The sequence below is a fragment of the Onychomys torridus genome, chromosome 8 (assembly GCF_903995425.1).
Source record: "Onychomys torridus chromosome 8, mOncTor1.1, whole genome shotgun sequence".
Taxonomy (NCBI): domain Eukaryota; kingdom Metazoa; phylum Chordata; class Mammalia; order Rodentia; family Cricetidae; genus Onychomys; species Onychomys torridus.
Window position 1 is genome coordinate 63472203 of NC_050450.1, and position 25545 is coordinate 63497747.

A 25545-nucleotide genomic window follows, 5' to 3' on the forward strand; every position below is an offset into this window, starting at 1 on the left:
CACGGTTCTGGAGACTAAGCTGCTGGTGGGAGAGGGAGGCACTTAGAAGAGAGAATGAGGCAGGGAGACCCCACAGGACATACATACAAACCATTTGCTACAGATCTGGAGTTAGGAGAGTAAGGGGGGATGGCTTTGCAGTCATCGGTATATACACAGGATTCGGCGCCCTCAGCCCTGCCCAGAGGGCTGTTGGTATTTGGGAAATGGGAACGGTACCTGTGACAGAGACTGACAAGGAATGTCCAGAAAAGTTAGAGCAGCTCTGAGAGAGAGCTGTGCAGAGGAATTGGGGGAGAAGGGGATTTTAAGGGGGCTTTGACCTCAGGGGCACTGAGGCAAGGCGGAAACTGGAAACGGGGTATCGGTACCAACCGGGCGTTTGTGCATGAGAAGCGGGCTCAGTCCAGTGTGCAGAGCTTGGAGAGGTGGGAGAGAAAGTCAGCTAGCTTCCTGTGAAGGGCTGGAGAAAGGCAGTCCCTGAGATTTCATTTCAGCAGGGTTCTGTTCAATGGGAAGGACAGGAGCAAGTCTAAGCAAAGGAGCCCTGGGTAGCAGGGGGAGGGGAGGGGAGGGGGGAGAGGAGGGAAAGAACTCCTCTTGTGAGCTCCAGGGGGCACAGCAGACAGTTCTGGCAGCTTTCGGCAAGCATGGCCTCAGGCAGAAACCAGACTCTAGGTGGAGTGGTGTTTGTGCACACAGTGTTTGGTTTTTGTTTCCTTTATTTGTTGAATACAATGTTAACCAATTGTATGTACAAATCCGTAATGCCAGCCTCTGGCAAACCCAAGGATGTAATAACCAGAGCTCCTCTCCCACCCTTTCCAAGACAGCAATGGCTGGAACCCAGGGCCTTGGATGGGCCTGGCTTCCAGGCTGCCACCTGTTCCCCCACACCTGCCCACCTCACCGTATTGTCTCTTCTCTCAGCATATGAGAAGAGATGAGGGGCAGGAAGCTTGAGGCCTGGGGCTCTGAGAGAGATGAGTGAGGATGCAGAGGAGGGAGGGGTTAGCTCAGGGGATGGAAGGAGAGTGGGAAAGGCCACTGAGCACAAGAAGAAGCCATGGAGCCAGGACTTGTAGAAAGCTGGGACCGGCTAAGACGAACTGGGGCAGGCAGTGACTCTAGTTTCCATTACTGAGAGACAGAACAGGAACCAGAACTTTCCCTACCCAACATCCATGTCTCCTGGCTAGGGAAGGTGATGTACCCAAGCCTCAGGGCCACACAAGACAGGTCTCTAAAGACAGAACCGTGTGTTCCCCACCCCAAGGATTCCCCAGGGCGGGGACACACTGAGACACTCTGCTTAACATGGGGAGGACTCCTGTCTAGGAGTGCCTGCACAGTTTGGGTACACCTGAGTGACTATCAGTCTCCTCCTGTCCTGGTGACAGGCCCTCAGGAAACACCTTCCACAGCCCTCTCCTGCTCCTCTTTGCAATGACTTCCGGCCTTGTCACAGCCTTACAGCCTATTTCCATAGCTCCCCAGGTAGGGCTGCTGGCTTCTGACAGGAGAGGGGCTCTCATTTGGAAGTCTCCCCAGGAAATAGCTCCACATACACTTCAAGATTAAAACATCCCCATTCACACCCTCTGTGGGAACACTCTCAGGCTTATTGGGAATCATGTGTGGATTGGACACATGTCAACGTCTCATGTTGAGTTGGAATGTAATTAGGTGACGGTGGAAAAAATTCCATCCGTCTCCTGGGAATGCTGGAATAATGAGCCATCAAGAGGGGACCGAGAAAGTTGGCAGGGGCTGCTGACCTGAGCTGAGGTGCGGATCATTCATTAGCTCCAGAGATGCTCGTGATCTGGGCTGCATAAAACGAGCAGGCCTGTTCCTAAGTGGGAGGTGGGAGCCAGAGTGAAGAGCTTGAAAGCCTGCCTCCAGCTTTAAAGTGGGAAATGGAGCAAGTCATCCTTTCCTGGGCTGGGGCTGGAAGAAGCCAGTCTTCCATTGAGGCTGGGGGGTGGCTGCTGAGCCACGCCCAGGCGAAAGAAGATACTCTTGGGGACCAAGATTTGAACTCGCCTGTGAGGCAGGGCTGAGGATAAGGGCAGGGCCAGGGGAGCAGGGTGTAGCCAGGGGGCCTCACTAGAAAGGTGAATTCAGAGACTAGCCATGGGAGAATCTCAGGCCTGGACCACCCTAAGCCAATGTCCTCTGGGTCCTTGGGTGTCACCCAGACTTCCTAAGGGTCCTTGACCTATCCCACCCTTTCATGGAGGGACAAGGAAAGGCCACCCCCTCCTTTCCCCACCAGACCACCAGCTTAACCCTAAATGGTACTACCCAAAGCTCTCCACTGCAGCTCGGGCTGTTTCTCTCGCAGCCTCTGCCCTCTCTTTCCACATTCTAAAGCAGAAACTTCTGGTGGGCTTCCTCAGCCCCGGCTGGGCACCCTCACCTCATCAGGTCTGCCCTGGCCCAGGCACCGCCTTTGCATCCTCTCTTGGCTCTCTTCCAGGACCTTTTGCATGCCGGGGCTAGCCATCGCCGCTGAACTGCACCCTCCCCGTGCGGTGCTTTCCTGGCTTTTCCCTTTTCTCAGCTCGGGGGCACCCCTGGCTGGTGACCCATAACTCCAGCTACCTTAGGGGCTCCATTTGCTCTCCACTCAAGAGTTCCATCCTGGGTTCTTGTTTCAGGACAGGTCCTTTTCCTGATGCCCCCCTCCCCGCCCCTGCAACAGTGCCAGCCACTAAAGTGGCCGCAGCAGCAGCTAGAATGGCCCGTGGTCACTGTCTACAGTGGAGGAAGGAGCCGTGACTGGATAGCCTTTCCTCTCCAGGCCACACCCCTTCCTGTCTCAGGGGTCCTCATGGGGCAGGTCCCTCTACTGGACAGTCTCTGGCTTTCTAATGCCTATGGAGTTGTGAGGGGCCTTCAGGACAAGTAGCGCCCTTTAGAGGTCCCCCACCCCGAAAGACCTTGTCTTACTCTGTCTCACCTCAAAAGGCCATAAGCCTCAATGACAAGCCTGTGCCCTCACTCTGTCTGACAGAAGGCAAGCTGGTGACCTAAGCTTTCTAGTAGGCCCATCAGAAAGGTAAAATCAAAATATGAAAGACCACTGGGCAGCAGTGGCGCACGCCTTCAATCCCAGCACTCAGGAAGCAGAGGCAGGCGGATCTCTCTGAGTCCGAGGCCAGCCTGGGCTACAGAGCGAGTTCCAGGACAGGCATCAAAACTACACGGAGAAACCCTGTCTCAAAATTATATGTGTATGTATGAAAGTCAAATGTTTGTTTGTTTATTTATTTTAGACAGGATTTCTCTGTGTAGCCCTGACTGTCAGGAAACTAAAATCTGTAGACCAGGCTGGTCTTGAACTCAAGGATCTGCCTGACTCTGCTTCCCAACTGCTGGGGTTAAAGGTGTGTGCCACCACAGTCCAGCTTTAAAATGTTTTCATTTAATCCACTATATTAAAATATTTCATCTCTCTTGGGGCTGGAGAGATGGTTCAGATGTTGAGAGCATACTTGCTGCTCTTGCAGATGCCCCAGGTTCAGTTGCCAGACCCACATGGTTTCTCACAACCATCCATAACTCCAGTCATACACTTAACTCTAAAGTTAAGAAAAATCATCTTGGCTGGCGGGCAGCGGTGTGGGGGGTGGGGGGGGGTGCATGCCTTTAATCCTAGTACTTGGGAGGCAGACGCAAGTGGAACTCTGTGAGTTCTGAGGCCAGCCTAGTCTATAAAGTGAGTTCCAGCACAGCCAGGGCTACAAGGAGAAATCCTGTCTTAAAAAAAAAAAAAAAAAAAAAGCAAACAAACAGACAAACAAAAAGACCAAAATCATCTCTCCACATAATCAATATAAAAGCTATTCATGAGACACTCTACATTCTTTATCATGTGAAATCCTTAAAATAGCCATACTTTATTTTTGAGTTTTGTCTTTGTTTTTTGAGACAGTGTTTCTCTGTGTAGACTAGACTGGCCTCGAACTCAGAGATCCACCTGCCTCCACCTCCCAAGTGCTGCGATTAAAGTTGTTGGCCACCACTGCCAAGCTGAAATAGCCATATGTCAATGATCCTGGAGACCACAGCTTTAGGTCATGTGTTAGGCACTTGAGATCCCAGAATTCTGTATTCAAATGACTCCACTCTCGCCCATGAGGTGTACCAGTCACTTTTCCATGGGCTTCTTCTCCTTAGCTCAAACTCCGTTCTGGTCCTAGGCTCCTGAGTGATGGGAACTGTGAACAGAGAGGAGAGAGAGGAGGGGCACACCTAGGAAGTGGTGGGCTAGGATTCCATAGAGGTGGCCTGCATAGGCCCTGCTGGCAGAAGGGAGCAGGGGGTGAGGTGAGGGTGTCGCAGTCCACAGACAGGTTAATGGCTCCTGCCTTGTACACAATTGAATTTGCCCTTCTGAGCCTTCTGGCTTTGGAGAAGGGCCTCTCCTCCTGGGAACTCAGCTGGACTCCCAGAGCCACAGGGCCTGGACCAGCTGGGCTTGATTCAATCAGGAGAAATGAACAGTGGGCTCACAGACATCTCTGTGCCCAGAGGAGCTGGTGGCTCAGCCAACAAAGATAAAGAGAGCTGATGGGGGGGGGGTGGGCTTGTCCCAGGCCTGTCCTGGCCCTACGGATCTCCTGGGAAAGCAACTCCAAAGACAGACACCCTCCCTGACTCCTAGAATACAGCTGTGGTTGCCTGTGATGTGCATCCTCCTCCCTGACCATCTTCCCGTATTTCTAAAAGCTGTTTGTGGAATGATGTAAAAGCAGCTGGGACCTGGTCTGTTCTCTCTGTACCTGTGAGCTGGTGCACATGTTAGGACCAGGGCTGGGGGTGGGGCGTGGGGGTGGAGAAGAAGCGAACGAAAGAGACTCCATCCTCTCTGCTGTATCTTTTGGGTATCAACCCAACTCTGAGACCCATGATGTCGCCTCTGTGCAGGAGGCAGATGAAGTCATGGGACAGGTTGACAACCGTCTATGGCTCCTAACTGGCGTGCTCTCTCCCAACCTTTGGACTTTCCCAGGTACTTCTTCTATTTCAAAAGTCCTCTCCAATCCACGTGTACCCGCTGAGGCTGACCTTTGCCTGAGGCTTTCCTCCCTACTCTTCCAGGCTCCAAGAGTACTGCTTTCTCTCTCCTCATCCGGGTATCTGTAGTGCTGTAGATGGCTCTGTGTAGAGCAATAGATAGAGTGTTGTCTCTGTCAGACCACCAATAATTGTTGAGGGCCCAGCACCGTCCTGGGGACAGGGAACTCATAAGCAAATAATTAAAGCAGCTACTCTCGGAGTGTGGAATACTGAAATGAGAATCAATAGAACAGGGTTCTTATGAAATCCAGAGTGGCTGGGGGCAGGAGGGAGGTGTTCTAAGATGAAGAGGTGATGTCTGATCTGAGACCTGGCTGCCAAAACAGAGATGGCCCTACAAAGGCCCTGCCTGGGACAAGTGGCCTTGCAGAAACAGCCAGTGTTAAAACTCCGAAGTAAATGTTATGTGATTCTGATTGCATGAACTGTTCAGAACAGGCAGATCCACAGAGACTTACAGGAGATTCGTGCCTGCCAGGGGTTGGGGGAGGGAGTTGTTGGGGGGACTACTAATGGACATGTGGTCTCCCTTTGGGGTAAGGGAAATATTCCGGAACGAGATAATGGTGGTGGTTGGCTCAGTGCTGTGAGTGCACTACACACCACTACTGTGTGCTTTCACATGGCAAATTTTATGGTGTAGGAAGTATATGTGGACTTTACCATAAAGCAAAGCCAAACCTCCAAGGCACCAAAGCTCATTCTGACCAAGAGTGGCTAGTGTGACTAGTGTGGCTAGTGTGGCTAGTGCCGGGTCAGGCTCAGGATGGTGCTGGAGAGGAGAAGGGCCAGTCATGAGAACGTGGTGGACTGATAAGAGGTTGTATTTTACTGTGATGAAGGGAAGCCACTGGCAGATTCCAAATAGAAGAGTAGCATGAGTATAGCTTCCTTTTGTCTTTGTGGTGCTGGGGATCAAACCCGGGGCATTGCGTATGCAAGGCGAGTGCTGTACCACTGAGCTGCACCGCCAGTCCCGTACTTAACCGTTTTCTGAAAATATTTCTGATTGTGGTGATGAAGGAGCGAAACTGAAAAGCAGGAGATCCACTAAGGAAGTCATCACGTGGTCTAGGGAGAGATACAGGGGTGTGGGAACAGAGTAATGGGGGATATGAGATCTACTAGGGAAGTCATCACGTGGTCTAGGGGGAGAGACAGGGGTGTGGGAACAGAGTAAGGGAGATATGAGATCCACTAGGGAAGTCATCCCATGGTCTAGGGGGAGAGACAGGGGTGTGGGAACAGAGTAAGGGAGATATGAGATCCACTAGGGAAGTCATCACGTGGTCTAGGGGGAGAGACAGGGGTGTGGGAACAGAGTAAGGGAGATATGAGATCCACTAGGGAAGTCATCACATGGTCTAGGGGAGAGACAGGGGTGTGGGAACAGAGTAATGGGGGATATGAGATCCACTAGGGAAGTCATCACATGGTCTAGGGGAGAGATAGGGGTGTAGGAACAGAGTAATGGGGGATATGAGATCCACTAGGGGAGTCATCACATGGTCTAGTGGGAGAGACAGGGGTGTGGGAACAGAGTAATGGGGGATATGAGATCCACTAGGGAAGTCATCACATGGTCTAGGGGAGAGATAGGGGTGTAGGAACAGAGTAATGGGGGATATGAGATCCACTAGGGGAGTCATCACATGGTCTAGTGGGAGAGACAGGGGTGTGGGAACAGAGTAATGGGGGATATGGGATCCACTAGGGAAGTCATCACATGGTCTAGGGGAGAGATAGGGGTGTAGGAACAGAGTAATGGGGGATATGAGATCCACTAGGGGAGTCATCATATGGTCTAGTGGGAGAGACAGGGGTGTGGGAACAGAGTAAGGGGGATATGAGATCCACTAGGGAAGTTATCACATGGTCTAGGGGGAGAGACAGGGGTGTGGGAACAGAGTAAGGGAGATATGAGATCCACTAGGGAAGTCCTCACGTGGTCTAGGGAGAGATACAGGGGTGTGGGAACAGAGTAATGGGGGATATGAGATCCACTAGGGAAGTCATCACGTGGTCTAGTGGGAGAGAGACGGGTGTGGGAACAGAGTAATGGGGGATATTTTGAGGGGAAACCGGTGGGTCCTAGAGGATCAAAGAAAGGAAAAATGGGAACTAGCCTCTGCATTTTCAACCCGGGGAACCGAAAGAACGGCTTCATCAGCCTCTGGGCTGGGGAAGCCTGTTAGGAAACACTGAGGATGTGGTGGGCCTGACCTGGTAGTTAGCTATCCACATGTTGACGTCAGTGGACAGTCTAGTGGACTATTGGGAACTTCGGGTCTAGCATTAGATCTCACTCCGTGGAGATGGTGCTGAGAATGTTCCTGTGAGTTCACTTGGGGATTGGTGTGACTCCTGGGGCTCAGTCCTGGAGACCAGGGACCCATAGAGATGAGAGCAAGGAAGAGCAGCACTCTGAGCAGCAGCCAGCAAGATGGACCATGTGAGATCCTGTCTTACCCAAGCACCAGTGAGGAAATGCAGACAAAGTTGTCATTGGATGGAGCTTTGGGATGACAGGCCCGCCTTCCTGGTGAGTCTGAGTGCTCACAGCAGCATGGAAGGCTGGAGGGTATAAGTTGGCTGCAGCTGCCCTTCTGCAGCAAAGGCTGAACAGAGCATAAGGGCTTGGGTTAGGAATTTGAGATTGAGGGAAGTGGCCAAGGTTCTGGGCCACCCAGGAAATAAATGTTATTGAGTGAAGGGTGGTTGTGGGGATCCAGTGGAGCCCAGGACTCTGCACGTTCTAAGAGGGCTTTACTCTCCCTCTGATCCCCTTTGCTTCCCGGGGAGTGATTCATATTTCAATATATTCCAGCTGAAAAGGGATCCCACTTAGAGCAGGTGGTAAGCCAGTACATGGAAATTTGATATATTTTGACTAATGCATTTTTGAAATTTGAAAACTGCAGACAATTTTATTCAAGATCCATTTTTATACCAACTCATTACTGGGAGAAAAAGGCAAAAGATTTCGGTTTTCCTGTGAACCCAGACCTGTCACCACCAGGCCCTGCTTAGCAGGCTTGACCCGGCCAGGTCAGCCTTGCATGCAACCACTGCCTGCCTCAACCACCGAGTCCCCGCCGGAAACTCTTTCTTTAGCAACCTCTTTCAAGGATCCCTCTGGGGGCTACTAGTCCAATTTAAAATCTGACCTACAGCCCCACCTCTGCTGTGCCAACTCCAGCAAATCCCTGGGGCCGGCACTTAAGACAAGTTTTGTGATACAGACAAGGGTATTACACAGAATTTCCACTGCCTCCCTATCTATCTGACCGTCCTCTCTCCAGCCTCCCGAGTCCGAAGCCTAAGGAGTAGATGTAAATAATGGAGACTGGGGAGGAGGGAGGCTGTCCACAGGGAGCAGGAGTAAAGTCCGAGAGAAGGGGATGCTGGAAGACAGTCTCTGAGTGAGCAATGCCCCTAAAGAGCCATCTGGCCTTTCATTATGGATGCCGGATCCATCTTGTATGAATCACAATAGTTCTACCATCCTGGGCAAATGGCTGTAGTGTAGTGAGCTTGCTTGTTCTTACTGGTAAAATGGGGACATAATACCTTTACAGTGACTGGGGAGGACTAGTCAAGAAGTCGGTGTGAACACCCCTAGGAGGCACAGAGGCGGTTCAACACATGCTTCCCTCCAGTCTCCAAGGCAAAGCCCTTGTCTCCTCACTGGATGGGAAGACAACCAGCAGAAAGGGCTGACTCTCTGAGTCCCTGTAGCTGGGGACTTCTTTCATGCAGATCTCAAAGCTAAAGGCTGTAAGCTAAACTTTCTAGAAGGTAACTTGTCAGGGTCCATCAAGGGGACTTGGGCTCAATGAAATTGGTCCAAAGAAAGATCAGGGATTTGGACAAGGATGTTGATTTCAGTGTTATTTAACTTAATATAACTGACCTTAAAGAATTAATAGATACATCAATGCAGTAATAAATCAAGAGTCCCTGACATATAGAGGGTAGCTTCCTTCAGCCCAGCCCCACAGCTTCCCATCAGCCTTGCCTCCCAGGACGCAACAAATATCACCAATTTCTGCCATGATTTTTTTGTTTTGTTTTGTTTTATTTGAAACAGGATCTCATGTAGACCATGCTGGCCTAGGGCTCCGATAGTCTTGCTTCCCAAGTACTGGGAACTAGAGGTATGAGTCACCACCATTCTGCCATAAATTTGTTGGCTTTTCTTTCCCCTGGCTGTCCTGGAACTCACTCTGTAGACCAGGTTGGCCTTGAACTCAGCAATCTACCTGCCTCTGCCTCCCAAGTGCTGGGACTAAAGGTGTGCACCAGCTAGCTTAAAATGTTTTATTATTAATTTTTTGTATATGGATAATTTGCCTGCATGCATGTGTGTGTACCATATGGGTCCATGGTGACCTTGGAGGTCAGAAGAGGGTGTCAGATCTCCTGGAACTGGAGTTACAGAGGGTTGTGAGCCGCCTCGTGGGTCCTAAGAATTAAACTCAGGACTTCTGGAAGAACAGCCAGTGCTCTCAGCAGCTAGGCTGTCTCTTTTTCTTCACCCCTGCCGTGAGTTTTTGTTTGGTTTTTGAGACAGGGTATGTCGCTCAGGCTTGAACTTACTATGTAGCCTGGACCAGCCTCAAATTAAAGATCCTCCTGCCTCTGTCCACCAGCTGCTAGGATTCAAGGTCTTGTCTTGTACTACAATGCCAGCTCAGCCATGATAATTTATAGCAGTGAAAGATGAGAGAGATGTTTCAGAGCTAAATAAATAATAATGTAGGCATAAAGCAGGGTCCTCCGCAGTCTCCAGGAATCTTGCCTGTTAACTCCATCACTCTTCCTTCCATGGCATACCCGGGTAACTGGCTCTGGCTGACTGATGAGAGCTGAATCCCCACTGCCCTGAGCCAGGGACCGTTCTGCCCACTGGGCTCCCTGAGGATCCTCAGTACAGAGCTGAGCAGCTGGGTGGAAGCAGAGGGCTGCATATATAACACAATCTCAATTTTATTTCTTTAAATAAAAATTTTATTTAAATTTTATACAGCCCTATATAAATGAAGGAACTATTGAAGGTTCAGCAAGGACCTGTCAACAGTTGTCAGGGTAATGGGAAGGGAGTGATTTTCCCTCCTTTTTACTTCCATACCTTTTACGTTTCCCCACAACTGGCAAGTATTATTTTAAAATGAAAGTAAATAGTGATGGACAACTTTAAAGGAAAATTGGATAGGTAAAAAGAGGGCTTGGAGACCAATCAGGAAGCCCACGCTAATGTGACTTGGGTTAGGTACCCCAAGCCTGGAGCCTGAGGATGAGCAGTGTGGGTCTCTGGATAACATGCAGCACTCAGGCCAGCAGAGATGGGGAAGCAGCTGGACACTGAGGTGCTCTTCTGGGCTCTGAAGGATGTGAGCAGATTCTATGTGGGAGTGGAAGGAGGGGTGGGGCCTGGAGAGTCTAGTTGTCCTTTGTCCTAGAACACAAGCTAGAGCCCAAACGTCCAAAAGGGGGCAGGAAGCATTTGGATCGAAGACGAGTCAGGAGGGATCAGAAAGGCCTGTTGGCAAATGCTTCCAAACTCCTGGTTGAACGGTGCAGACTCACTGGCAACCCCACTCTTGGGTGACTCTTCCTTGTCTCCTGCCACACCTAATAGCTAATATCACTGGAGAAAGTCCCAAGATCAGGCTGGCTGGCGCTCCTGCAGAGGGCCCTCAGGTGACCAGAGGGGCTGACTCACCCATAACAGCAGATATCCCTCCCCATCTCCTGAGACTCCCACCCTCATCTCTACCTCCAGTCTCTAACCCTTTCGTGGAGAAAGTAGACTCTGTCGAGGCTAACTCTATCGTCGTCTCTGTGTATGCCATGGTCCCCCATTACTCGCAGCAGGCGTTCCTCAGATCTCCCCTATTTTCTGCCCTCTGGGGCCTACTGTTTCAGTCCTCTCTGACAGTTTCTTTCCTCCTGAATCATGCTTGTTGGCATGTGAACAGGCTCTATTTCTTCCATCTCAAAAAACAAACACAGGGAGGGTGTGGGAGATGGAGAGCATGGTTAATGGGTGCCCAGTGCCATTGGAAAGGAGTAACGTCTAATGTTCTGTTGCCACAGTAGGGTAGCTGTGGTTGTCAATTAATTGTAAATTTCAAAGCAGCTAGTAGAGAGGATTTTGGATGTTCCCTACACAAAGAAATGATAAACATTTGAGGTGATGGGTGTACTAATTGCCCTGATCATCACACACTGTATACATGTTTTGAAATGTCAGGCTGTACCCCATAAATATGTACAATTACTGTGCAGCGATTCGAGATAAAAACTGTAATTTTAAAAAGCTAAAAAAAGAAAAAATAGCTGCCCTTGACCCACACCCCCACAAGGTCCTTCCTGTTTCTCCAACCACTTAACGTCAGAGCTTCCTGTGTGAGTGTGCTCTTGGTGCCCACAGACACTCCTTGCTCCCTGCCTCCCCCAAGAGGAGTCACCCCCTGTCCCATGATGGCAGGCAGGGCCACATGCATGATGTTGACCAATGAAATGTGAGTAGGGATGATGCTTGTCACTTGAAACAAACCTAGAAAGAGACAGTGGTTGGTCTGTCTTTGTGTCTTTTCCAGGGAGTCTTCTAGGTCAAGGATGCTCTTCTGACCTGGCTTCCCACATGGAGCCCTCCCTCATCTTTGGCAAACCTTTGTTGCCGGCCGCCATAGAGATTCTGGGACACTTGTTTTCTTCACATGTCCTCCCATTTCCTGGTTGATTCAGTGCATCGCCTTCCTCACCCCGCTTGCTTGTTTTTCCTGTGTCTTTGGTTCCCAGCACCTCCTAGACATGAGCTTGCCCGCTGGTCCCTCTCCATGGCTGATCAATCAGGCGCTTCCATCCACAGTTCACTCCTAGCACATCGATTCCCTCTGGAAACACCGGGCCTCAGGGACACCATCTTCTCCAAGGTTGCTTCTGTCCTCCTTCCAAACTGTCACACACTGCTGGATTCAATGCCGCATCTTCTCTCTTGACTGTCCTAGATGACCTCATCCATTCCCACGGACTAAATGCCATCTCTATGCCAATGGCTCCCAGGTGCACTGCCTTCTCTGTTACCAACTGCATCTCTGAGAGGCCACTCAGACTGCACATGTCCCCGAGCCTGCTTCTAGGCTCCTTCAGGCTCACAGTGGCACCTGGTAAAGCCACCACGGTCCTCCCCGTACCCCCATACCTCACAGAAGCTCATCTGGATGCCACCCTAAACAATTCTCCATGCTGCCCATTGCTCTCTGCCTCTGGGACCTCGCAACATCTCTCACAGATGGTAGCCACAAGCCTCCCTGCTGCCTGCCTTGCTCTGTACCAACCTGTCCTCTTGGGATCCAGTCATATCGCCTCTCCTTCAACCTCTGGCTCCCACCTTTCCTTGTCCTTCCCCTGCATCTATACCACGCACAGTCCTGCTCCAGGGCTATTGTACCAGTCATTCTCTGAGAAGCTGTTCCTCAGTCTATCCTTGTTCCTTGTTTTTTCTTTCTTTTTCTTCTTCTTGAGACAGAGTCTCATGTAGCCCAGGCTGGCCTTAAGCTTGCTATGTAGGCAAGGATGACCTTGAATTTCTGGTCCTCCTGCCTCTGCCTCCCAAGTGCTGAGATACAGGTGTTCCTCACCACACTTGGTTCATATGTTTCTGGGATTTGAACCTACAACTTTATGCATTCTAAGCAAGCACTGCCAATTAAGCCACATTGCCAGCCCTTGTTCCTCATTCTTAGCCTTTAGGTTGCAACTCAAATGCTGAGCCCATAGTTAAAATAGAACCCTTCTTTCATCTAAATCTTAGTCCCTCCTTTGTGTTTCCTGTACTTAATTCAGCCCCACCCCCAGGAGGATCCATGAGTGAAGGAGCTGTGTCTCCTAATGTTGCAGAGACAACCATGAGCCCATCCTCTCCCCAAAATGGAGAGGATTGGGGACAGATGCAGAACAGGGTGGTCAGCAGGTATAGGCTATACTCAGAGCCTGCCTGTCAGTCCTGAATGCCTTTCTCAGACAACTAGGAAAGTGGAGGGAGGTTCTCTGGAAACAAGGACCCTGGCAGAGAACTGCTTCTTCAGGGTTTGGAAGCACCGCCCCCCTGCATGCCTCTGGCATCTCCATAGATAGTTGCCAACCCCTTCAAATGGGCCCCGCCCCGCTACACACACCAGAATATATTGTCACTTACCCATCGGGTTGCAGGTGCACCTACAATTTGCTATTGTTTGTGGGGAGTGAGAGTTGGCTCCACAAGGTTCCTGGGCAGGAGGCAAGTCCCAGAAACCTCCTGGGAAGGATGAATGCTCAGAACCCTGCAGCTCTACCTGCGGGGCATGGTGGCACATGCCCGTAATTCCAGAACGTGGTGGCAAAAAGATCAAGTATTCAAAAGGAGGTTAGGGCCTTTTCTGGCCACATAAGATCCTGGTAAAAAAGAAGAGAAGGAGGAAGAAGAGGAGGAAGAAATGGTTGTTGTTGTTGATGGTGGTGGTGGTGAAAGGGAGGGAGGGCCGGCAAACCAAGCAGTAGAGTTGATTAACATGGGGACACACAGTGTGGATGAGGGGTTCTGGGAGAGGTTAAGAAAGTCCAGGAGCCCTGCGTTTCCCACAGAGACATGTAGGCACAGGTGGGGATGTGGACTGGGATAAAGGACAGAGCAGAAAGCAGGATGCCTTCCAGGGAACCTTAGGCCTTGGTTAAGAGCCTCTCAGCATATGCTCTGGATTCTGAGACGGTCCTGATTTGGGGTGAATACTGCCAGGATGTCTTGGCAGTCTGGGAACAGTATCCTTTGCTAACAATAACAGTGAATGCAATCTCCCATGCAGCCTTCTCAGGCCCAGGAAGCTTAGGTGCCCAGACAGGCTCACTAGGGCTTCCCAGGCCCATAAGACCTCAGGGAGATTTTGTGGCCCATCTGGAGTTGCCTAGATGAAATGGGCTCCCACAGGGGTGGGTCATAAGTTTGGGCAGTGCCTTAATACAGAGCTACACAGGGTGGCCTCCAGCCCCACCCCCTCCAGCACACCCATGCAGGCAAGGAAGTGAGACCTGATGGGTAGGATATGGGAAAGCCCAAATTGCTCTCAGGAGAAGTTGTCGGTCGGTCCAATTAGCATGGTGTTGGCAGCCAGGCCTATTTCCAGGGGACCAGCCCAGGCACATAAAAAGCCAAAGGTTATTCCAAAGGGAAGCTGCCCCCTTCTCAGCTGAGGGGAATCCTGGCTCTGGGAGAGGGTGTTTGGTTCAGTGTGAGGAGGTGAGCAAGCGCTGAAGGCGAAGAGGAGGTGAGGACCAGGATAAGACACCTCAGTGCCACCCCCAGGCCCAGGGGGTGCTGTGCCTGAGATGCTGCAGGATAAAGGGGGCCTGGGCTGTCACCCATAGTCTCTAGAGACAGATGTGAGCTTATATGCATGTACTCAGATACATGCAAATGCCTTGCATATAAACTATATCTACATGCAAATGCCTTGCATATGAACTATGTCTACATGCAAATGCCTTGCATATGAACTATATCTACATCCGTAAGCATGCAGGCCAAAATGTGTGAGCACATAAACACCTCAGGTAGACATCTACACAGACATGCACATACACATAATGTTCAAATATCCACAGCCCATGCTTATGTTTTGGGGAGTCCAGCTCTGACTCCTGGACTACAGGTACTGAGGCACAGTGTGATATTATACTAACATACACTTGCATGGTCCCTCCCCCACTTCCCCCACCTCTAGGATATTTGTTTGTTTGTTTGGTTGGTCTTTTGAGATAGGGTTTTTCTATATAGCCCTAGCTGTCCTGGAACTTGCTCTATAGGCTAGGCTGTCTTGGAACTCAGAGATCCTCCTGCCTCTGCCTCCCAAGTGCTAGGATCAAAGGTGTGTGCCACCAAATCTGGCCTCTTCCCTTCTTTAACCCAGACATTTCTGTTTAAAAGGCTCTAGTCCTGGCCCTCCTTTAGGGTGACTAACTTGTTTTGGTTTGTTTGGGACTATTCCAGTTTTTCACTGAAAGTCCCGTACCTTGGGGAGCTCCCCAGTCCTGTGCAAAGCTGTCTATGTCCCCCTGCTCCAGGAAAGGCCTGGTATTGGGTCCTTCTCAGAGCTAGTATATCATCTGATCACTTCCTTGATGGACCAAGGGAACCTTGATGAGAGCCAGAGTCCTGCTCTCATCCTGAGGCTCCGAGTCTCCTCAGGAGTAATTACTACTAATGTTTACTGAACACCTACTATGAACCAGATCCTTGGGGTTTTCTAAGTGTCATCACTCAATTCTGCAGAGACTTGGGAAGGTGCTTCCCTCTCCCAGAACTATTAATGAGCACCTACTGTGTGCAGGAAACACACTCATCAGGACAGAACAGTAGGAGACAGAAAGTAAACAAGTGAATTGTGTTGTGCGTTAGAAGAGGTTGCATGCTGTAGACTAAAATGTACCGGGGAAGAAGCACCTTGAAGATTGGCTGCTGAAGAGTGGCCTCACTGGGAAGAAGCCCTATAGACATACTGGGAACAGTTCCAGGAGGAGGGAACAGCATGGGCAAAGGCAGGAGGCCGAGTGCCTGGCGTATGGGAGGGACTCAGTGAGGTCTGTGTAGCCAGCAAGAGCAGCGCCTCTGGGCCTGATCTAAACCTGGGAGCACCTTAGGGTTAGATGGGAGCCATGGAGGATTTAGGCAGAGGGACAGCATATTCTGACTGGGACTTTCCCTGGACCTCTCTGGCTACTGTTGGAGAAGATGTAGTGTGGAGACCGGGGGCCCACCCAGGAGGCTACCGCAGCAGTCCAGGCGAGTGATGTTAGTAATGGCTGTGGTGAGTGGGTATACACTGGGTGAATTCTAAAATTAAACCACCGGGATTTCCAGAAAGTAGAGTACGGGGTGAGGGAAGGAACCACGACGATTCTGAGGTGTTGATCCTGAGCAGCTGAAGTGAGCGGGTCCTCTTCACCCAAGATGGAGAAGCTACGTGTGGAGGCTGTGATGGAGGAAGAGAGGAGCGTGGTTTGGATGGATTCAGTTAGACAGATGGAGATGTGGGTGTGGTGGGTGGTACCAGCATCTGTGGGCCGGAGGACGGGCCGAGTTTTCAGTGATTGTCCCATTTTGCAGATGAGGAAAATGAGGATCCTTCGAACGTTAAAAGGAGCAGCCAGGCTTCAACTCTGGCCAGCCTCTGGCTCCACCACACTCTTCTCGCAGCCATGGGTAGGAGGCTGCTGGCCATGCTGCCCAGCAGTGGAGGCTGCTGAGGGGAGCCCAGCTGTTTGCTGGCCAGCTTCCTTGTCTTCAGAGATGAGCCAGGAAGGAGCCTATGCTTAGAACACAGTGGCATAAGTGCCAAGTGGCCCGAGGCGCCAGCAGCCCCAGGAGTGCAGCCGGCCTGGCCTGAGGCCGCCATCCACGCAGCAGAGAGCATTCGGTTAGCATTGATTGCTCAGAGAAGAGCATCTGGCCAGGCTGGGGGCAGGGGAGGGAGGGCTGAAGGCCAGAGAGATTGGCTACACAGCCGAGCAGCCTGCAAGCTTCAGAGAGACCCACTGACCTGCCCTGGGACCATGGGGGAAACCAGCCATGGGGATGTCCCTCCTCAAGGGGAGGGAGGGCAGGCAGGTGCCCCTAGGATGCTACCCTGTCCCGAGAAAGCTGACCAGCCCTATTTGAGGCTGCTTGGCCGGATCCTGGGCAGGAAGCTGAAGCGAGAGCCCCAGCCCGAAGGCAACTAGACAGGGTCTGTCACACCACTGTGTTCTCCAGCTGTGGCCAGCCACTGATGCTCTGGGCACCTCATTTTCTCCTGTGTGGGAGATGCTGCCCCCACAGGGTTATGAGAGCTTCAGTTTAAAGGCCCTATTCCCAGAGTCCACCCTTCCTCATTAGTTCCTCTCCTACTTCCGGTGGCTGGGGTACTGTAGGGCCCCTACTACACTGGATTGTGTGGCTTAGGTATCGCAGACAGGCCCTGCTGATGCTGGTCCCAGTGCTAAGCTCTCTGATCACCCCAGCCCTGGGTTTCTCCAGCCCAGTCTTCCTTGGAGGCTCTGTACCATTAGAGGGGTGGGAAATACCGCCCACTTTTGCACCTCAGTGCCTTTGCACATGTTATTCCGCTGCCTCTGCCTTGCTGCCCACCCCACCAGGTCTATTCCCATGGGAGCATTCATAGGCACATCTGGCGAGGTGGCTGTCCATGCTCAGCTTGGCAGAAGGAGTTTGGAGTTTGCAGGCTGACCCAAGGACACTGCCAGCACCCTTGCTTGGATGTCCTCTGTGCTTAGATGTGAGCAGACTCCCCTCACAGCCAAGGCAGCTGCACAGAGCAGGATCCCTCTCAGCCTAGTTCATGGGTCAAATAGATCACACCCCTAGTGGCCCAGGGGTGGCAGAGGCTTTCCTTTAGGCCCCTCCTTAAACCTCCCTTATACTCCCAAGATAGGAGGTACCTTGGGCATTGCCACCCCCATATGCAAATGGACAATGATGCTCGTTGCCAGGTTCTTCCAACACTGGCTTCTGTGACTTCCCAGACTCAGGGGCAAGTGTGAATGGAAGGAGGAGTGAATGAGGTTATACAGCCGCTTGGGGAGCTCGTGCGCGTGGGTGGGAGGCTGGAGGTTTGGGAGTAGTGAGGCAGAACGCAGTGAAGGGCATCCCCCGGAGAGGAAGGCAGGGAGAGCTGGGTCTTCTCCCTTCCGCCCCCTCAAGCAGAAGGCAGCTCTGCTCAGGAGGGGCCTGAGGAGTCTGGCAGAAGAGGTGCAGGGCCTCTCTGCAGAGACGCAGAGACGTGGGTTCCTGCTAATTTGCAATCTTAAAATGCACAGCAAAGGCTCCATCCTCATTGTTGGTACATTAATCAGGCAATCAGTGGGGCAGGGCTCCCAAGGGCCTCATGGAGGGGGCACAGAAGGCGCCATGGTGATGCAGTGACTGCCTTCCTGGGAAGAAACCTGCTGGATGACTGGGATTGGCACCTGCTGGTTCAGGCAGGGGTCCAAAAGTGGCCAGGACTGGCTGGGACAGCTAATCCAAGGTCTTGGAGTAATACCACTGGCTTTTAAAGACACGGATGTAAACTTGGTCGAGCCCTCAACATACCTTCCCATTAGGAGAGTTGGAGGTCCTGGAAGGCTAGCCTTCCTGGCGTGGACCCTGGCATGTGGGAAAATAGCAAAGGACAGGGATCAGCTGCCCTGAGCCTGCATCCTCTTAGTATGCTTCACCGTGCAGGAAGTGACTGTCCCGCACAGTCCTTGGCCTCATTGCCTTCAACCTCCTAGGGATGATAGCCTGTTCTTCCCTAAGGTAACAGGGGACTGAGCCTGGTCCTGCATCAGGTCTTGTCTAGAGTCCCTTTTCCTCCTGTTGCCCTCTTTGAGGAAAACCCCAGTCCTGCCTCCACCCTGCCCTGCTAGCCCCCTCTTCCACCTGCCACCATGCATTCATAACTGGTTACTAATTCCACAGCGGAGCTTTGGTGCAGTTTGATTGTTTTGCCTAAACAGAGCCCTAGCCTGGTTTCCCCTGTGCACTGGTATTCCCTGGAGGCCCCTGCTTTAGGGTTACCCAAGGAACCCCCAGATTCTTCTGGGGTGCACAGAGACAGAGCAGTCACAGCGGGTGGGAGAGTACACACAGCACGGGACTGGTTGAGGGTGCAGGCAGAGCACTCTGTAAACTCCGATGAGCTGTACAAATGTCGAATGGCATTAGCGCTAAGCCCCCCGCAGCCCCTACCCGCCTGCAGCTGCAGGCCAGGGAGGAAATGCTTTATTTTCACAAGACCCCCAGTGGAGGCTCTGCTGTGTCTCCTTCAGCCTAAAATGTGAGCCAAGCATTGTGGATGTCCTTGAACCGAGAGTCTGGGCTTTCTCGGAGTGATGGGGATAGAGCCACTCCTTGGGGAAGGTTCTGGGAAGGCCTGAGCAGGAGAGAGGGTGCGAGCCCGGCAAGGAGATCAGGGAGGGGCCTGTGGACAGTGCAGCCAGTGAGGGTTGGATGCTGATGGCGCAGGGCAGGCTGCCCTCCAGCCGGCTGGGGTTTGGACCCTCTCTCGCCCTTGCCCCCCTCTGCAACGTAGGAGCTCTTGGACAGGGGGTGGTAGGCTGGAGGCCACACCCAGGACTCCAAGGAGGAAGATTGGCAGAGTAACACCTCCTAGACGTGTTTTGGAGAGGGAACTTGAGCAGAGGTGGCTATGGCCTGCATGCTGTCTGGTGGTGGGGTAACAGCATTGCAGAGGACCTGCAGAGTATGGCCCAGCCCGGAAAGGGTCCTATGCTGTGCAGACGCCGCCACTAAGGTCGTAATTGCTCTGAAACGCAACTGAACCCAATTATGCAAAAACTAAATTATGTGCGATGATTTTTATGTGCTGGAAACATTCAGTTGAAGCCGGGTGATTACAGGGGGACAAGAAGCAGCTGCCACTCTCTGGGAACCCATAACTCCCAACAGCTGGGAGCTGTCACTTACTTACGATGCTGTTTCTGTCGGGAATGGGGTGGGGGGGGTGATTGGGATGGCAGTCAAGGTGGAGACCTGCTTGGCCAGAAACCTGGGCAGCCCCTGGGCCTGGGTAGGAGTGGGTCTGAGTCCCCGGGTGGGTAGGTTGATCAACAGGGTAGCCTCTTTCATCCCACATGATCTGGACACAGCTGGTAGCAAGAAGACTCAGTTCATATGCCCTAGACGCCCTGGCTCTCCCAAGAGTCCCAGCTGAACAAGCCGGAAAAGAAAGGGCAAGAGGCTAGCTGAGCGGGGTATGTTATGGCTGCCTGGCCCTTCAGGGTGGGCGTCTGTAGGCCTGGAGCCTGTCCCCATCTTCTTGACGCGCCTGCTGGGCCACTTGGGGCAGCTGTGACCCTGGAAAAAGGCAGGTAATGACAATCGTCCATAATGAGGCTGCTTCAGTAATGAGTGTGGGCCTATTACCCGACCACAGGCTGGACACATCCGAAAATAATTATTTTAAGGATCCATTAACGAATGCCTAATTAATGCCCAATTAGAGAGAAGCTACAGAGGAAATGCTCTGGACAGTCAAGAGGCAAGGCCTGGTTTTACAGCCTTAGCCTGGCAATCTCAAGCACGGTAGAGAGATGCAGAGGGCCAGAAGGTGAATCAGAGGGGGGCAGCCTCGATCTGGCAGTCAATGTCATAGACCCCAGGGAAGCCTCATGTCAACCATGGTGTCACTCACAGTCCCTCACAGAAACACGCCTTCTCTGGACACCCGTTCAGCTCTGTGAACCATATTTAACAAACGAGGAAACCGAGGCAAGGAGGGGGTGTGTGTGTGTGTGTGTGTGTGTTATGTACTTGACGTTTGGAATACAATGTGAATGAGGCATCTTCTGAAGTATGTTTTGGTATCATGAACGCGATGCTTTCCTTCTTTTGAGGAACCATTTGAATAAAGTGATCGTTCAGGACTCCAGATGGGATATTTGCTTTGTTAAGAGTCATTACTCGTGAAGGCAGCTAACAGTGAGCAAGTGGCAGGGCCGGGCCCAGAGCTGGAGGCTGACATGCTGTGTTCGCGGGTGTGTTCCACCCAGCAGGAGGGCTGACAGCCTGAAGAGATGTTTGGATGGGGATTCGAGACTTTCAGGACAGAGAGCCCAAGAGGTGTGGAGAGAATGTGGGCCTTGGCCCCAAATTTCCTGTCCGGCCTCCTAGCCTAAGGGACCCCTGCATACAGTACAGAAGACAGAGCCCCTGTGGGCCAAGAGGGTCACTCGCCAGTCCCCATTCCACCTTCGGTTCCCCACACATCTCCCCCTTCCCCAGGCAGCCCCTCACAGCTGTTCTGTCTCTCTCCCCACCAGGGTGCTGTGTGGAGTTGCTGCTGCTGCTGCTGGCTGGGGAGCTACCCCTGGGTGGTGGCTGTCCTCGAGACTGTGTGTGCTACCCCTCGCCCATGACTGTCAGCTGCCAGGCACACAACTTTGCCGTCATCCCGGAGGGCATCCCAGAGGACAGCGAGCGCATCTTCCTGCAGAACAATCACATCACTTTCCTCCAGCAGGGCCACTTCAGCCCCGCCATGGTCACCCTCTGGATCTACTCCAACAACATCACTTTCATTGCTCCCAACACCTTCGAGGGCTTTGTGCATCTGGAGGAGCTAGACCTTGGGGACAACCGGCAGCTGCGGACGCTGGCACCTGAGACCTTCCAGGGCCTGGTGAAGCTCCATGCCCTCTACCTCTATAAGTGTGGACTGAGTGCTCTGCCCGCAGGCATCTTTGGTGGCCTGCACAGCCTGCAGTACCTCTATTTACAGGACAACCACATTGAGTACCTCCAAGATGACATCTTTGTGGACCTGGTCAACCTCAGTCACTTGTTTCTCCACGGTAACAAGCTCTGGAGCCTAGGTCAAGGCATTTTCCGGGGCCTGGTGAACCTAGACAGGTTGTTGCTGCATGAGAACCAGCTACGGTGGGTCCACCATAAGGCTTTCCATGACCTCCACAGGCTGACCACCCTCTTTCTCTTCAACAACAGCCTCACTGAGCTGCAGGGTGACTGTCTGGCCCCCTTGGTGGCCTTGGAGTTCCTTCGCCTCAATGGTAATGCCTGGGACTGTGGCTGCCGTGCGCGTTCCCTGTGGGAGTGGCTGCGGAGGTTCCGAGGCTCCAGCTCCGCTGTTCCCTGTGCGACCCCTGAGCTGCGGCAAGGCCAGGATCTGAAGCTGCTGAGGGCTGAGGACTTCCGGAACTGCACAGGACCAGCATCTCCACACCAGATCAAGTCACACACGCTTACCACCTCTGACAGGGCTGCCCGCAAGGAGCACCATCCATCCCATGGCACCTCCAGGGACAAAGGCTACCCACATGGCCATCTGCCTGGCTCCAGGTCAGGTTACAAGAAGCCAGGCAAGAACTGCACCAGTCACAGGAACCGAAACCAGGTCTCCAAGATGAGCACTGGGAAACAGCTTCCTGAACTGCAGGACTATGCCCCTGACTACCAGCACAAGCTCAGCTTTGATATCATGCCTACCGCACGACCCAAGAGGAAGGGCAAGTGTGCCCGCAGGACCCCCATCCGTGCCCCCAGTGGGGTGCAGCAGGCTTCCTCGGGCACTTCCCTGGGGGCCTCACTCTTGGCCTGGATACTGGGGCTGGCAGTCACTCTCCGCTGAGGATGCAGGGCACCATTACCCAGCACTGCCACATGTCCAGCAAGGAACAGAATCTTTTCTTTTCTTTTTTGTTTTTCTATGTGGAAGATCTGCTGGGTTTCAGGAAAGGCTGCTAAAGCCTTCAGCCACAGTCTGGACCCTTCCTGGTGAATTGTAAGTCCGAGGTGTACAGCTCTAGACAGGAAGGGTAGCACATCTCACCTGGTTGTCCTGGCCCAGCACCTATGGACAGCGTCCACTTGAGCACATGGTCAAAGGCACACCAAGTGAACCATCAGCAGTGACAGGACATGTGCCCTTTGAAGAAGCTGGGCTCTGTGGAATCCTGGTCATTTGGAAAGAAGGGCCGACGGACCCTGCTGCTTTGGGAAGGAACAGGACTCAGGACAAGGCTCACCAGCTGGGGCAACCAACAATCAGAGCATTCTGGGCTCTTGCCTGAGGCCACTTAGTCAACCTGCCCAGTCCAACCATATGCCACCCTCAGTCCCTACCCACAGGGGTAATGCCTCTCATTCCTGATGTCTCAGGCAGTCCTGGCAGATCTGCTGGGGTCCAAGAACCAATCACCAAAGGAAAGATGGCCAGAGGATGACATTTAGAACTTCACTCGCAATGAGGGTCACACAGAAGGTGCAGCTTTATACCTATGTCCACTTATATATATTCTCACTCCCTACCCACACGCCCACACAATATAAATATATATATATACATATATAAATACACAAATGCACAGGCCCACCCCCACTCCTTACCAAACTGTATGTCTTATCATGTTTATAAACTATATGGGAACCTATATTTGCTCAACTTCAGATTGTATTGGTACTTTCTAGCAAGAAAAAAAAAAAAAAAAAACCTGTGGCATTTTTCTTCAGAATCCCAGCTGGCAACAATAGTTCCTGGGCTTGCTGGGGCAAAGGTGTCAGTGGGAAGAGTTGGGGAGGAAGCGAAACAGTGAGAATCACTTCAGGGGACCAACATTCTTAGATACTTAAGAACATCACCTTGTTTTTATATGCAACACATGCCTGTCTGGCACCCTGAAGCACCCCACTACCCCTACTGTAGAAGCTGCTGGCATCATCGGGGTGAGATGGGGGAAGTAGCTCCTCGGATGTCAGGGTGCTGGAGGCAAGTTAAGTGGAGCAGCTGAAGGGGCTTTGGGGGTCTTCAAGCCAGTAGACAAGGCAGCATCCACAGTGTTAGTCCAATAGGTCTGATGGACCATGTCCTTCTAGCGTTTTACCAGTGATGCTCTGTGCAGGCCAGGGAGGCTCTGAGCTCTGACCTAATGGGAGGCTTAGTTTTAACTCACAGGCTCTTTGGCCAGTGACCTGCTGGGGGCCCTGAATAGTTTGGCAGTGGAGAAGAATCTAGTGGCCTTAGCAGATGAGGGCATTTCAGTAACCATCTCAGGCACTCTACATTACAGAGATCTTGTTCTTCCTGGTCATTTTGGATAAACCCCAGGACAGGCAGAGGTCAGAGGGCCAGACTTAAGAGTCAGAGCCCAGACAAGCAGTATGCAGGGGACGAAGCAGGCAAGCCCAGTCAGGGAATAGGGGCTGTTGTCCCAAAGGTCTCTGGCAAGCACAACCTCTTGCGCTTTGCACAAACCTGAGTCCCCTTCCAGAGAGGCTGTGTGAGGAGTAAGAAATGCTGAATCCAATTAAGAGAGAAAAATAATAATAAAAAAAACTTCTCTTGGACAAGAACCCTGTTTTTCATTTCATAACTCTGAATTCCTGATGGGTGACAGATCCTGGGCTTTGGTGGGGTGGGTGAGCCTGACCAGACTTGACTCTGAGAACACAGCATGCTTGTTGGCAGGAGGAGCCATAGGGAACAGGGGCACACTGACTCATGGGAACACACAAGAATATGCTCTCTTGTTCTCTCTCTCTCTCTCTCTCTCTCTCTCTCTCTCTCTCTCTCTCTCTCTCACACTCACACACACACACACACACACACACACACACACACAGCTCTTCCCTCACCAGCATAGAACACAATTCACTTTCCACATGCTGGCTGCCCAGGTCAGTACTATTTCTATGTCTTTCCCCTGCAGAAGGGTCCTAGATCCTTCCAAGCCCCCAAAGAGCCACAGTGGCTGATTTTTGGCATCAGCGGAAAGGCAACAGCCAGTTCTTGAGCCTCAAGCATTTTCCACAAGTCTAGGAATTGACCAGGAGAGCAGAGGGCAAGGGCCTGGAAGCTATGCCTGCCTCTCTGGCATCACAGATGGAGAGCAGAGGGCTGTTTTTAGTACCAGATTCAGTGCATTCATGGAAGGGGGCCTCATGCTACAAAACGAACACCAGCCACCCTGCCACTGAGCCTGATGATTTGCCTGCTCTTACCCAGGCCAGTGCCCATGTCCCTTAAAATTCAAGCAAGTTGTTATGTTGTTGATTTCATTTTCAACCCCAGGCAGCAAGGCCCTCAGTGGGAAAATCAAAAGTCTGAGCACTTTATTAAATTTTTAAAAAAAGACTTAGCAAGTCCTATATGGTAGATACGGTTGTCAGCCAGAAGAACGGTTATGTCTCCTAAAGGCTCTGCCGATGTGTGCCAGCATAATCCCTGTGGCCAAGGCCTTCCAGGCTGGGCAGTGGGGCCCAGGACACTGGGTGTATTTTTAGTGGCTTTCTCCCCCAGGAGGTAGAAGGAATGAAGGCTGTTGCTGATGACATCATTCGTCACTCAGCAGCTCATGTGCTGCACAGTTGGAACGACACCATTGTTCCAAAATCAAAACCAGTTGACTCTAAATGGAGCCTCTCTTCAGCAAGCCCAGCCACGTCCCCCATTCAGGGCAGGGTGCTGTGGAGTCCTGCTCCCCTAAAGGTTTCAGTCACCCCCTCCTATCCCTAGTAAGGAACAGAATAGTTCCTCTGCCATTTTTTTTAAGTTCATGGATTTTTTTTTTTTTTTTTTTTTTGAGACAGGGCCTTGAACTCACTATGTAGCCAAGGCTGCCCTTGAACTCCTGATCCTCCTGCCTCTGTCTCCCAAAGTACCCACTCTTGGCCTGATGGACTTTTTCGAAGAGTGTTTTGGTGGCCCAAGGTGATATGTCAGTTGGTAAGGTGCTTGGTGTGCAAGCTTGGGGACCTGAGACCCAGTTTGCAGCGTTCATGTAAGAAGCTCAGCACAGTGGACTCCCGTAATCCCGACACTGGGGACGCAGGGACAGGGTGATCCTGAAGACTTGCCATCCAGGAAACTCTTTAAGTCCAGGTTCAGAGAGAGACCCTCTCTC

The 25545-nt window shown here is 52.0% G+C and overlaps 1 protein-coding gene across 1 annotated transcript in view; it reads left to right on the plus strand.

Annotated features, from left to right (window-relative positions):
* Rtn4rl1 (reticulon 4 receptor like 1) overlaps positions 1-23995 on the plus strand; it is a 74251-nt gene extending 50256 nt beyond the window's left edge. Inside the window, exon 2 of the mRNA XM_036197656.1 lies at positions 20950-23995. Coding sequence (XP_036053549.1) covers positions 20950-22274 — 1325 coding nt within the window. The 3' untranslated portion in view covers positions 22275-23995. The remainder of the gene's footprint in view (positions 1-20949) is intronic.
* Positions 23996-25545: the final 1550 nt, after the last annotated feature.